This window comes from Danaus plexippus, chromosome 31 (genome assembly GCF_018135715.1).
Source record: "Danaus plexippus chromosome 31, MEX_DaPlex, whole genome shotgun sequence".
Taxonomy (NCBI): Eukaryota; Metazoa; Arthropoda; class Insecta; order Lepidoptera; family Nymphalidae; genus Danaus; species Danaus plexippus.
Window position 1 is genome coordinate 125,623 of NC_083558.1, and position 13,312 is coordinate 138,934.

The 13,312-nt window shown below is 39.2% G+C and overlaps 3 protein-coding genes across 4 annotated transcripts; 2 read left to right on the plus strand and 1 right to left on the minus strand.

The window, feature by feature from the left end:
- Positions 1 to 226: 226 nt before the first annotated feature.
- Positions 227 to 5,319, minus strand: LOC116778211 (uncharacterized). The gene is made up of 2 exons (XM_032672153.2): positions 5,191 to 5,319; positions 227 to 1,063 (listed from the first exon to the last, which is right to left on the minus strand). The coding sequence occupies exons 1-2, from the start codon at positions 5,270 to 5,272 to the stop codon at positions 246 to 248; spliced, it is 900 nt and encodes a 299-aa protein (XP_032528044.2). The 5' UTR covers positions 5,273 to 5,319; the 3' UTR covers positions 227 to 245.
- Positions 5,320 to 5,773: 454 nt separating this feature from the next.
- LOC116778212 (uncharacterized) lies at positions 5,774 to 10,976 on the plus strand. 2 transcript variants are annotated; one of them, XM_061525860.1, is made up of 11 exons: positions 5,774 to 6,036; positions 6,432 to 6,716; positions 7,569 to 7,679; positions 7,900 to 7,962; positions 8,345 to 8,421; positions 8,526 to 8,639; positions 8,705 to 8,808; positions 8,936 to 9,016; positions 9,326 to 9,447; positions 9,589 to 10,572; positions 10,655 to 10,811. In XM_061525860.1, exons 1-11 carry the CDS (start codon positions 5,860 to 5,862, stop codon positions 10,667 to 10,669), a joined length of 2,133 nt encoding a protein of 710 aa, XP_061381844.1. In that variant the 5' UTR covers positions 5,774 to 5,859; the 3' UTR covers positions 10,670 to 10,811. The 2 variants fall into 2 exon arrangements, with proteins under 2 accessions (XP_061381844.1, XP_032528046.2); XM_032672155.2 differs by having other exon boundaries at positions 5,775 to 6,036; positions 9,589 to 10,976.
- Positions 10,977 to 11,638: 662 nt separating this feature from the next.
- Positions 11,639 to 13,157, plus strand: LOC116778306 (uncharacterized). Its single transcript, XM_032672264.2, has 2 exons — positions 11,639 to 11,746; positions 11,825 to 13,157. Exons 1-2 carry the CDS (start codon positions 11,719 to 11,721, stop codon positions 13,093 to 13,095), a joined length of 1,299 nt encoding a protein of 432 aa, XP_032528155.1. The 5' UTR covers positions 11,639 to 11,718; the 3' UTR covers positions 13,096 to 13,157.
- Positions 13,158 to 13,312: the final 155 nt, after the last annotated feature.

Here is a 13,312-nt window from a genome sequence, read left to right on the forward strand (position 1 = left end):
CTCCTGGTCAATTCTACCAGGTATGCGACCGGAGTCTGTGTCTCTCATTCCGAGAATGATCCTTGGACTTCCAGACTTATTGTTTCTGTGCTGATAGAATTTCAACCTGAGGTTTAAATAAACTAAACTAAACTCGCATCAGCGATCGAGCATCATAGGGAATAATAATAAAAATAAAAGAGACTTTTGACATGAGTTATAAGTGCAAGGGCAATAAAAAGATCGCTAATGGACGCACCCTTTATTTACTTGTAAGCACCGGTGACTCCCCTCTCGAGAAAGTCCTTCAACACGTCCATCAGGTTGCTGACAGCGGAGTTGGACATCTTGATGGTGTCGTAGAGGGTCAGGATGCGGTTGTCGCTCCAGCCGTACCTATCAGAGTCCATGTCTTTCTTCAGGTTCTTCATGTTGGCGTCCAGGGTGTCAATGTTGGCGACTATGTACCCAATCTTGTAGGCCACGTCGTTGCTGAAAGCCGTTTTGATCGGTTGCAGCGAGCTCACCTTGTATTTGATTTCATTGAACCCTTCCTCTATGTAAGTGAACAGCTTGTTTCTGACTTCGTCGTTGGTGACAGGCGCTCCAACTCCCATCATGGTTCTTCTGCCGCTGGTGTTGGTTGCCTCTGTTGTGTTTTCGAGGGTGACTTTCTCCGTGACCGTGTCGTTGACGGTCTCAGAGCTCCGTTTGATTCTCTGCCGGTTCCTGTCCTCGTTGTTAGGTATATAATCGTTGAAGGCGCGGAACTCCTCCTGTTTCGTGTACTTAACTATGTTAAGTATTTGATTCAGGACGGACGATAGATTAGTCAGCACTTCCGTCAGATTGGATTCCAACCTCTTGAGCCTGTGACCGTCTTCGTGTTCTGACGCGCTGTTATTTCTTCTGCTGGCCTGTGTTAATAAATCCGCCGATCTCCTATCATGTTTCTTGGAATATTCCGCGTGATCTTTATTATGTCGCAGAGAGTTTCCTTGGCTGTTATCATAAGTGTCGAAATAGTCACGTGAATGAACCTCGTAGACACTGAGAGGTGTTGACATGGCTATCTGTGCGATGCCTGTAACACAAAACATATAACGTGGTTGTGCCGAAAACACTTCATTCAAAGATAAACTGCTTTTTATAAAACAATCAATGTAACACGACCTAGAACATTAAGGAACAATTCTTGATATACAGATATTCATGTTTCTCTTAATCTCAGGGATTTCTCTAATAATTAATCAGACCAATTTTCAGAAAAATATAAAATATAATAATTTTTATTTTCTCCCAAACAATGAGTAAACATACAAACTTGTATCGTCTTCTCAGCGCTCTGTGAAGATTTGAACAAAAATCTATCAAGTAATCTATGTTTTTCGAGCGCATATGGTTAAAATTCTTATCCATCTCCAGACACCCCAGAAATATAGTACCATACCAATGAATGCTATCGACACACTGCATATCGTTAATATGTAGGAGAAACAGTGTCGAAGCTATCTCCGAGCTTGGTGGGACGCTAACATTTAGATCTATCTTATCGGAGCAAGTGCCTTTAAGCATCCGCTGGATAGAAAGCTAGCTATCAAATTGGAAAGTCCCTCGAAGAGTCCGTAAGATAGTAGCTTCGTTAGTAGGCCGCGGTGACGGACGCGATCGAACGCGTCCATTATATTTAAACTAACTGCCCAAGCCTAACCTTAACCCTCAGTGGCCGAAGCCCAGCGGTGAGCGAGATATGATAAAAGATCACCAGGCTACCGTGGCGAAAGTCATATTGACTATCGCTGAACAAACCCTGCCCTTCTAAGTATGCCCTTCTATGTATTCGTATTTATCGCTATGGTGAGACTATGGCGATAGATCTATAATTTGATGGATCTTCTCAACTTCCGTCATCATTCCTGGTTACAGGATGCACGAAGGTGAAGCTTTTCTTGTACGATGAGAGGTCATAACAGAGACCCCGGCATAGTTACTACTTAAAATATACTATTCATTAACAAAAATGAAAGTTATACAAAGAAATGAAAGTTTATACAGATGCCGCACTTCGTATCGTTAAAAGCGCACCTCACTAACATTAGAGGTGTGCACTGTAATCTCTTACCAGTTCACCGCCGCCTAGAGACTAGTAGGCCTCACTTGCTTTTTGAAATGAAACTTTTTATGCGACTGCCAACAAAGTTGCGTTAAAAGTTTAACGCTAGGGGGGAGGGAGAGGGGATAAAAAGAGACAGAGTGAGAGGGAATGCGTGGCGCTCTAACGCATGCGTGTACTATACCTGTTACAGAACAACGCGAAGAAGCAAAGAATAGCATCCTTTATTCCACCGCCAGAGAGAGAGAGAGAGAAATATACACAAATGTAGAAAGCATAAGAGAGAGAGAGAGTGAGTGAATCAGTAATCGCTTTTAATTTATTTATAACATTCATTAGTTTTTAGTTTCATTATTGATTTTTATTTAAACATTACAAAGTTTCACTTCTTCCGCGCGGAGGGAATCCACGCGTTATTTATTTTAATGTAGAAGGAAAGTATGTCCTTCAGACGCAGCGTACCTCACATACCCACGTCAAACTCTAGAAAATCACTTCCTTCAGCGCGGGGAGTACGTGTGTATATCCGCAACGACTTCTGCTGTCAACATCTCCGCCATCTTAAAGACTCCAAATTTTCTACTCTCTGGATGCTGAATTCCTGCATGCCCTTTTTATTATCGGACAACCAAGAACCCGGTGCACAACCATCCTTTAGATTTTAGTTGCACCTGGAGAAAGCAATGCGCTTCCTCCTTCTTAATGTGCAAAGCAAAGGATTGCAGTAGATTGACTGTATCTGTTTTGAGTTTTCTTTCGTATTATTACTTCAAGAAAAGTATCAATAAGCTATTACTCAGGTAGTGCATCACACCCTGCAACTTCATTTCCACCTCCCAACAGGCGGAACGAGGGTCAAGCTGTATTCAGCCGATATTTCAAAATTGGTAAGGGACTTTGAAGACTCGCATTACTGGAGGGCACAAATCAAGAGCACACATCATTGGTACTACTGCTGGTATGGGGTCAGGCCCAAACGACTATTTATGGACATTTAGATAAAGCAGTTCCCGTGGAACACCTCTTGCGAAAGGCTCATCTCAGATATACGATATAGATATAGATGGCGGTGTGTTAAGTATGATGCTACAGCAATCGTAAAAATGCAGTTAGAGGTAAAACATTACCCAGTTACTCACTTCAGCGCTATGGGACAAGTTACCAGTTGTTTTCCTCAGTGGCGGTGGAAGCGACTGCACATAATTTTTATCGGCAGCCTTAGCAAGCGAATTAAAACGACTAGGTAGCTTGCCGAAGTCTGCCGATGAAATAGCACTTATCTCTGGATATCGTTCTTTTAGTGGATTTTAGTGGATCTCAAGGTACCTTTCACGTCAGAAATCTTAGGGTATTTTTGAGTTTGGGGCGTGGTCCAAGTTTTGTAGTTAGCTACCTTGACTTACTTTTCTTATACAATGGATCGAAACACGCTCGTATTTATTCTCCCACGGCTACTAGTGTATTTGGAATTGAGTATTCCACACCACGTTTCGTCTCAGCGACAGCGGTTGCTTTGTCTTCAGGATTATGAAATGTAAAGCAAAGCTGCCTCTACGATTTCTATGGGCAAATTCACTCAATCCAACCCAGTCTGCTGAACATTACAGGCCACGTGAGCAAATCAGCATAGTTATATTTAAATTTAGATTTTCATCCAAAAACTCACCAAAGAAAAATATGTTTGTAGAACAGAAAGCTTCCATAGTCATGTTGAAGATTTAAAAACAACAAAAGTACAAAGAGAATAACGTGAGAGTTTTATAGATGACGAACACAGCAACGTATTATAAAGTTGGTATTTTTTTCACGCGATTCAAATTTATATTATAATTTGTTAAAATACAAACCGTAGACATCTAGGAACAAACTGAATACGCGTCATTAATAAAATTAATACATTTTTGACTTGAATAGTACCTAACGGCGGGAAATACATTTAATTTTATATATATTTTTGCACTTTTTCATTTACTTTTTGACTGTGTTCTATTTACTTATAACTCTAATGTAAAGTCGTGCTTGTTAAATCCTAAGTTTCAAGTCGGTCCGACAGGAAACATCGATATCAGTATTTAACGTTTCAGAAACCAGTTGTCTAAATTGTTGTATAGTAGTATCTCATTTGATTTCCGCCGTCTCCTTTATTTTTTGGATAGTATTCATAAAATAGATATAAGCAATTATGTACTAGATATATTATTATGTATCAATAAAGATCATCATCATCATCATCATCATCGTGGCAAGAGTCTTTGCAGACTCGTCGCGGTCATCACGTATCAGTGATCCGTATACATGATGACTCTCATGGGAAGTTAGTTGCATTGGTTTCCCCTTGCCTTCTGCACTAGCACTTTTTGGGCTATTCAGGCCCTAAGGCTTGCTTTAGCCTCTTCCATCCAGCTGTGCTTGTGGTTATCCCACCATTACTCAGTGACATCATCTGTCAGTGGTGTCTAAATACTCTTAGAAAATACATATGACTCTGAAAAATCACATTGGTACTTGCCACGTTTCGAACCCGCGCCCTCATTGTGAATTTGTTTTATAAAAAAAATATCATTCTATGAAATTAGATCTCACTGCTTTAATACAAAAATAGTTTCTTACTTTATAAGCGTCTAATTAACATATAATAACAATCACTCGCATTTTGTACGCGACTTGTGTCGTGTAAAAAATGAGGGTATTTCTAAAGTATGGATGTATTTTTCTTGCGAAACTATAAAAATCTTGAACCCAAGACTCTCCAAAGGTTTTTTTTTCTATCGTTGATATAGGACATTCAACATGAAAAACTATCTAGATTAGAATCAGGACCTATTCGAGCGAACACATTTTGCAGTTTTACAATATTAACCAGTTCTTGAGCGACATCTATCGTTCATGTCACGTTACTTCATGTTATAGTATTTCCGGGATAAATTAAAGGCAGTATCTTGATCTGAAGCCTGAGCTATATTACTCTAAAGTTTAATCAAAATCAAGCATCCCTACGAGCATACATGCTCACAAATAATGTGGGATATGCATTTGAAATAATAGTTTTTAATTGTAATACATATAGTATATGTCAATCTTAACGTCAATCAACTCACATAATACAAGAAGTGGCAACACTCGCATCTTCCTTTGAGCAGCTCTCCCTACGAATGACATCAAAGTTAAGATACGGCTCATTAATAAAACACGTTTCAATTAATTTTAACAACAACACCATTAGTCTATGACTAAATCAGTTAGTGAAATTATGAGATTAGTTTTGGTTAATTCTCTTATTGCTATCGACTTAATCAATCAATTGAAACATATATGAATCTGGTGGAGTCAACAGATCTACCCAAAAGTAAAGTCGTTTAAGCGAGCGCTCTATATAAACAGTCTCTGAACGTTTGGAAACATGATCCGCTCATTAATATAATAAAAATATATACAAAATTGTTTCAGTATTATACATTTCTATAGATCTTTATACAATATAATTTTATTACTTTATAAAAAATAATAAAACCTACTTTGAGTTGTTGACATTTAGACCATATATGATAAACTATACAAAACATATAATATATAAATAAAATTAGAATATAAAAGTAGTTATTAAATGTTGCCAGTAACAAAAATCAACAAGTCCAACGATCTATACTGGCAACGAGGATAAGATAATATTTTTTCAAAACATTATTTATTTCAATGGCAACTGTTTATTAATGGCGGCGAAGCGGCAATTCTTTATTATTAACATGATATTATAAAGATATGTTAAAATGGATGGCTATCTGAATTCGTCGCTGGAGCAGCAGACCATATACGACATATACCGAGCATGTCGGCTGTGCGGAGCTGGCGCCGGGTATAAGATGCCCATCATGCAGAACGTCGTTCACTTGGACAGTTCTGAGGTGGAATTGAAGCAGAAAATACGAGAATGTGTACAGATTGAGGCGAGTTTTATACATATAAAGTGATAAATAACGAGACATGTCCTGAGACACTCACTTCGAGTACTGATAACTTTGTTTACAGGTGTAGATGTCGCCAAACTTAATTGTTTTGATGATTTAAAGAGATTTTCTTGTTATATATTATCGATAAAATCTTTTATCTGTTGTGAACTCAACTAATTATAGGTGTAGAGGCTCATTAAATGTAGTTTAATATCGGAATAGTCTAAAAACTTTGATTACGATCCACCATAAGTTAGGTTAAGTACGCTGCGATAGTGCAGCTATTTATCGAGTTTCTTCTATTCTTTGGACACTAAACACTTAATAATTGTATCAATTAACCTAAAAGATGGCTTTTCTCTTATAATTTTGCTATTAAACATTATTTTCAGGTTCACCAAGAGGACAAAATGCCCCCGTTGATATGCGAGCTGTGTGTGGATAAAGTGAATGATTTCTACGAGTTTCTAGAGATGTGCCGTCAGACTAACAAACGAACCCGGCTACGTCTGGGGCTGCCTCCTCAGACAATGCCACGAGGGGCACCTGATGCCGGGGACTGTATATTAGGTGTGACCGAACCGGTCTATTTGAATGAAGACTCCAATGAATCGCTTCTGAAGCCCCGAGAGAGGAACTTCAAGGGCAGGTTCAAGAAGGAACACGAATCTAACAAGGTTCAGCATATATATGTGTATATGAAAAACTTACTGTGCATAGCTTTTAGTTGTCTTGTGTCGGGATGTGGGATATCAAAATAAAATTAAGGATCTTGTGACATAAATTATAAATATACAACTTGTATTGTGTATGTGTATGTATGTCTGTTGGCGCTCTCATGCGAAAGCTAGTAAACATAGGCTGATGATATGTAATGATATATGGTACGGGTGATCCAGAATTTCCTTAAGTTGCAAAAAGATCAATTCCTAGCAGTTACTTAGTGTATGAAGCCATGTGGAACACATCTCTCTCCGAGTTCTATTCTGTAGGTTACACACAAACTTGCAGGCAAAAACTAGTATGTATAAACATACAAAGATAATCTCTCATAATGAAAGTCAAGCGACTGCAAGTAATGACAAAGCCATTATATAAATAAAATCATTAGTTACAAATATCACCCGCTGACATTAAGGGGGCGGCCATAAAGTACGTCACTTGTTGATGAGAAGGGAGGGTGTCACTGAAGTGTGACAGGGGTGTGGGGGGAGGTCAATAGTTTGGTGATGTCACGATAAAATTAAAAAAAAAGGAAAGTTTTGATATTAAATGAAAATAGCAGTTCTCTCCATTAGTTTTAAATACATACATAGATTAAAAAAATGTGTGACATCACATCAGGAGCAGTTGTAAAAAATGTGACAACCTGTGACAAGAATGGGGGTAGGGGTCAAAAGTCCTAAAATTCGTGTGACGTACTTTATGGATGGCCCGTAACACAAGATGTGTGCGGACTCATGTATTATCTTGAATTCCATACAATTAAAATAATATCCAAGGATTATGAGATGATAAATCTGGTGCAGAAAGGATCCAGGGGTAAGGACGCCCGCATCGACCTGACACAGGCCACTCCGCCACGACACAGAGCCAACAAGAGAGTGCTGGACGAAGACGTGTCTCTCAGTATGCTACAGGTGGGTGGGGACTGATTGTATTCTCACATGCACTCAACATCACCCACCATTCATGTGAGTGGTGTTGTGGGTGAAGCTCCAAACTGACTTAGTTGGGAATTACAAACATTTTTTAAATTCCATGACCCAGTAGCTTAACAATTAAACCAAACTTGTGTTCGGTAGGAACAGTTGTGGGTAAACCCTGTGCACCAAGTAATTGCTATCTGTGATGTTCCAGGTGGGTTCAACAAAGAGGTCGGTGAAGATGCAGAGGTCCATACTGAGGAACGATGAAATTAAGGTCTGTATACAGACAAGTACATGCATATATACATATATACATATATATATATGTATAACTACATACAATTCTAAATAGCTACGAAATGATATCTGAATATAACACAGAGGAAAGACTCAAACGCTCTCCGCCAACGTACTCACGACTGATCTGTCACACCACCTCGCCTCACGGACTAGCGAGACTCCCGATCTCCTCTGGCCACTGCTTGTATGCGGTCCGCCCCTCGCCTACCCTCATATATTCCTACAGTATATATATATGTATTAGTATGTTTGTCAATACATGTAACATTCTATCTCCGAAACTATTGTAAACAGCTGTCTCGGTGATAACAGTACAAAGATGAACGTTGAACTCAACAATAAACATATTGTTCCAGGTGGAAGAGGACAGCTCCCCGTCCAGGTCCAAGAGAGGTCGGGACTCGAAGGAGAAACAAGCCACTAAGAGAGTTAAGTATGTGTTCGACACAGACAGACCTGTAACGGAACATACAGACGCACCCACAATACGAGGAGACGGGTTTCAGTTACGACACATAACAAATATTATATTTCCAGGATAGTTGACAGCAAGGCGGCCCGGAAAGACAAGGTGGACTTCAGGTGCAAGACTTGCAAGGCTCACTTCACGACGAGCCGCTCCCTGGACAGGCACACGCGCACTCACACGCTGTACGTATGATAATGGCAGTCCGTCCGTGCGTCCGTACCTCAGTAACAGACATGTGCACCCGCAGGAAACTCAAGAAGGCGAGCAAGGCGGTCAGCTGCAGCAAGTGTAAGAGAGACTTCCCGACTAAGAGCGGCATGGACAAACACAGGTGCAGCACCGCCGCCCGCTGTGAGTACGCTAGCCTCAACTTTACCATGAGTGTTCTATCAAATTCTTTCCACACACGAACCTAATCAGTTTGACACTGGTGGTAAGGCGCCGACTGGTTAACTATGTCACTCGCGTCTGTTCGCAGACAACTGTTCCCTGTGCGGCCGGGCCATCAACAACGCGAGTAACCTGGCGGCGCACGAGAGAGCCTGTCGCAACAAGAAAGGCACGAGTGACCATTATACACACTGCACACACTAGCTGTAGCCCGCGGCCTCGCCCGCGTCTGAAAGCTATTCCGACTTGAGACATTGAAGTTACTCATTATATCGTCAAATGAAAGATAGTCGAATTGAGAACTCTCTCATTTTTTTATCGATTTAAGTTATGCGAGTAAAATTCCAATCAAAATCGGTCCAGCTGTCACAGAAACAAGGAGGCATCCAAATTTTAAAGAATTGCAGTTTTGATGTATCTACCCTCATATTATTATATGAATCAGCTGGCTCTTTCTGTAACATATAATAATTTCCAGAGTTCAAAGTGAGTCCTGTTGTCATGAAGCAGCTGAGACCGGTCCGAATACAGCTCCAGAGGTGTGACTCCCTGCTGGAGACGCGGAGAGGGGAGAGCTTTGACGTGTCCTCGGTACAAGAGGTGCGGATAATGTTGTATACTTATATTGTCAGCGTGATTGTTCCTCACCTCAAATATACTGAAGGGCTTTTGATGAAACCTTCAAATAAAGTAGACTAAACATGGAACAGTGTGCTTGACTGATAGATGGAATGTTTGCAGAACTTTGGTCTGGACAAGAACTGTATCTACCCGTACCTGAGGAGGAGCATCAAGACTGAACCCGCTTACATGGTGAACATACACGAGGACATCGATGACTTTGATTTGAACCAGGAGTATGTACACTGGGACTCGGACAGCACAGCATCAGACGCGGAGACGAGAGACACGGTCGGCTCCTTGACCGCTCTCACGTTAAAAACTATATTCTCAGACAAATTGATCGGGAAAGTGCCCAAGAGGAGACGAAGGCTGAGGAAGACGTCGGACTCGAACTTCAGTTCAGAGAAGCTTGGCATTGATAGTATCATAAACAGTTTGGACAAGAGAGACGATGATTCCCTGTTCGGCGATGAGAAGGTGGCTCCTGTCAGCAACGATGACTTCGACTCATTACTGGTCGAGCAGGAGAGTAATGGACCCAACGAACTGAACAGGTTACGAGATGACTTACATGTTAAAGGTGACGACTCGAGCAACGAGGGTATAGGGAATAATATAAGCAATGACTCGATAGGTACAGATACGAAAAGCAAAGACAACACTAATCATACAGGTCCGGGAAGTGACCTTAGTCACCATCAAGCTACTGAGGACCCGAGGCGATGTGATGTGGACAGAGACAGTAGGAATGAAGCTACTACAGACAGCTCTGTGGATTGTACAGATAATAATACAGTGTGTGGCGGTAATGTTAGTGATAGGCTTGTTAATGATAATCACACGCGGACTGATGATAATGATACGACAGCTCATGATAATGATACGAGATATAATGACAAACTAGTTAATGATAATGACACGCGAAGTAAGGACACAGGAGATAATGATACGCTACATAATGATGATGATATGTCATTTAATGGTAACGTCGCACGAGATGATCATACAAGGGATAATGGTACATCAGTTAATGATAATGACACGCCAGTTAACGATAATGATACGATAGAAGATGAAAATGCAGACATTACTATTGAAAAGGTTGAGGAAAAAGTCCTTAGTAACAATGAGGTTAGTATCAATGATGATGAAGAAGAATATAAAGACGAACAAACTGATTTAGATGATGGAGAGGTGACCGAAGACATAGATGACCAGAAACTGATGGAAGCTCTGGATGAACAGCTGGGCGAAGAGGCCGGTGAGAAGGATGCCAGCACCGAGGACAAGGCCAACGCAGACCCGGTGAGTATATCCAGCGGTGAAGTGGACTGATGGCTTCCAGGTGTTGAGCTGCGACTGGATTCAGTTTACAATTATGTTTTGAACTCATAAACAAACTAACATCTCAGACAAATTATATACTAGTTATGTTTTAGTAATAGAGAATTATGTTAAACGGAGGACATAGAAAATATATTTTAAATAAAATAGATTACATTTTCCCTGATGTTTTATTATCTTTATTGAAGTCTTATAGGAACCGCCCCGTCCTGGTATCGTATATGTACACGATAGGAACTCAAATGTGATTGAATTGAGACCACTCAGTACTTAGAGCAATAACACATTTATATGAATAGATACATAATTATCGAAATATAAATAATGACTTATCAGTTCGTTACTAATTTCTTTAAAATAAAGGGTGATTTACGTTTTAAAATCAGATCCATTGATCGTCACTCAATCTTGATTTCATGACCTACGGTTTGTTTAAAACAATTACAATTGTTGAAAAACATTGAAAATTTCGCGCCAATTTTGACAGCGCGCTAACGAACTGTCACGTAGGTATTAGTTATTGGTATTAGTCAGTCTGCTACTTAGCACAATAAATACATTACGAATTTAATATGTTTCATTAAATGGTAAACGGACAACTGCATACAAAGTTATGCCAATGTACGTGTAATTAATAATTTTATTTAACCAAATATATTAATTCATCTCACGACCATTATTAACAAAAGTACATATTTAAGAATAAATCTACATTCTGAAATATAAACATAAAATTAAGTAGAATCATATAATAGTTAGAGAAACTGAAACGACAAAATATAAAAAAAATAATACTGCAAACCTCTTTGGTTTGGCTGCAATCGGTTTAAGAAAATACGATAAATTTATTATGTATAATATAATTCGCTCGTAAAATTCCAATAATGTCGTAAAAGTACCACAATGTTTTTCCATGTATTGTTGTTAACAGGTAAAGAAAATTTTAGAATATTATGTTTTATCAATAATTCACTGCATATGATTTAAGTTACAATTCTTGTTATTAAAGGCTCTCCATTATATGTTTTCGGATTTGGGATACAGTTAGAAGGTCTCATAGATTTGGGTCCGAAATGGAATTACAAATATAAACTCTATCCTATAGGAACTAAAGAATTTGATGACATAAAGAAAACTTATTTGGAGGGCAGAAAAGACAATGATGACAAAAGTATAAGTACGGAAAATGAAAAACGCGTCAATGTAATGCTGAGCGACCTCAAATTAGATAAAAGGGGATTGGAGATTGAAATGGAACCGGATATTAGGACACCAGGTTTAGTGACGAAATATGACAGAAGCCAAACAAAACAACTGAATGTTGACGAAAATATACACCAAAAACATGATAATGGTACCGAAATTGATACATTTAAAGAAAAGTTACAAGACTTTCTAAAGCACATCATAGAAAAAGCTGTGAAAGTATGGGACGACATCGTCAGGATCGTAGACGACGAGAAACTCCAGCGAAAGGTCAGAGAAATGAAGAAGAGTTACATCCAACAATTCGGAGGATTCGTGAAACAATCAGAGAATCACAAGCTGAAGACGAAACTGAGCTCGCAGAAATTCATTCTGAACACGATAGACACATCCAACCGAATCATGCAGCGGCTGGTCAACTACTTGGCGACAGACAACAATCTCGCCAAGACACTGAACATTTTCCAACTGGAGATAGATAGGGAGAAACAGCTGGAGTATCTGTTCGCTTGCAAGAAGTTCGGCGTGTGTCGCAACAGGAAGGAGTTCAGCGATCTACTGATTCAGATCCTTGATATAATACTGCAGGCCGATAATTTTAAACTGCAACAAGCAGCGAACGCTCTCACCGAGTCTGTCAAATCGGCTGATTTCACTCCAACCATAGATGACTACACTCAGAAAGAATTACGTAAATTGATTCAACGCATCGAGCTGTGGGGTCCATTCGAACTGAGGGCGATGTTTTTCGTATTGAAAAATGTATTGGAGCACAAAAACGAGCCCTTCATAGTATTTCACAATAAAGACTTACAGATCATAAATAAAACTACAGCGTTCCAGGAAATTATCGACACGTTAAATAAAAACGTACTATTATCTGATAATGCGGCGCAATTTGATGAAGTCACAGTTAAGTTAACAAAATGGAGAGAAGGATCTGGAAGCGAGGTTCAGTGTGCCTTCGAGTCTCTGGTGAAAATGATCAAAAATGGTTTAGAAAAACTTGATTCGAAAACAGCTGAAGACGTTGACAAAAACTTTAAACTTCTTTTAAAGCCTCTCAGAATATAATTGCCTACATTCTTAGTCTAAGCAAAATATTAATAAAACAATAAAATATTTAGCTGACACAATATTTGCTTCATTAAACATCTAAAAAAGTGACAATTTTGTATGAGATATATAAATGTGTAGCAAAAAGTAATAAAAATTTCAATAATTCAAATTATGTTGTATATCGCAGTTAGAAGTCGCTTACTGTGGTTAGTAAACATATATGTTAACAAAG

Bases quoted from the DNA above. Each gene is read 5' to 3' on its own strand.
- LOC116778211 (XM_032672153.2), bottom strand. From the start codon at position 5,272: ATGAGCCGTATCTTAACTTTGATGTCATTCGTAGGGAGAGCTGCTCAA. The intron at 1,064-5,190 runs GTGAGTTGATTG...TTTGTGTTACAG, and splicing joins GTTGCCACTTCTTGTATTAT to GCATCGCACAGATAGCCATG.
- LOC116778212 (XM_032672155.2), top strand. From the start codon at position 5,860: ATGGATGGCTATCTGAATTCGTCGCTGGAGCAGCAGACCATATACGAC. The intron at 8,422-8,525 runs GTATGTGTTCGA...TTATATTTCCAG, and splicing joins CAAGCCACTAAGAGAGTTAA to GATAGTTGACAGCAAGGCGG. The intron at 8,809-8,935 runs GTGAGTACGCTA...GTCTGTTCGCAG, and splicing joins GTGCAGCACCGCCGCCCGCT to ACAACTGTTCCCTGTGCGGC.
- LOC116778306 (XM_032672264.2), top strand. From the start codon at position 11,719: ATGTTTTTCCATGTATTGTTGTTAACAG. The intron at 11,747-11,824 runs GTAAAGAAAATT...TTGTTATTAAAG, and splicing joins CCATGTATTGTTGTTAACAG to GCTCTCCATTATATGTTTTC.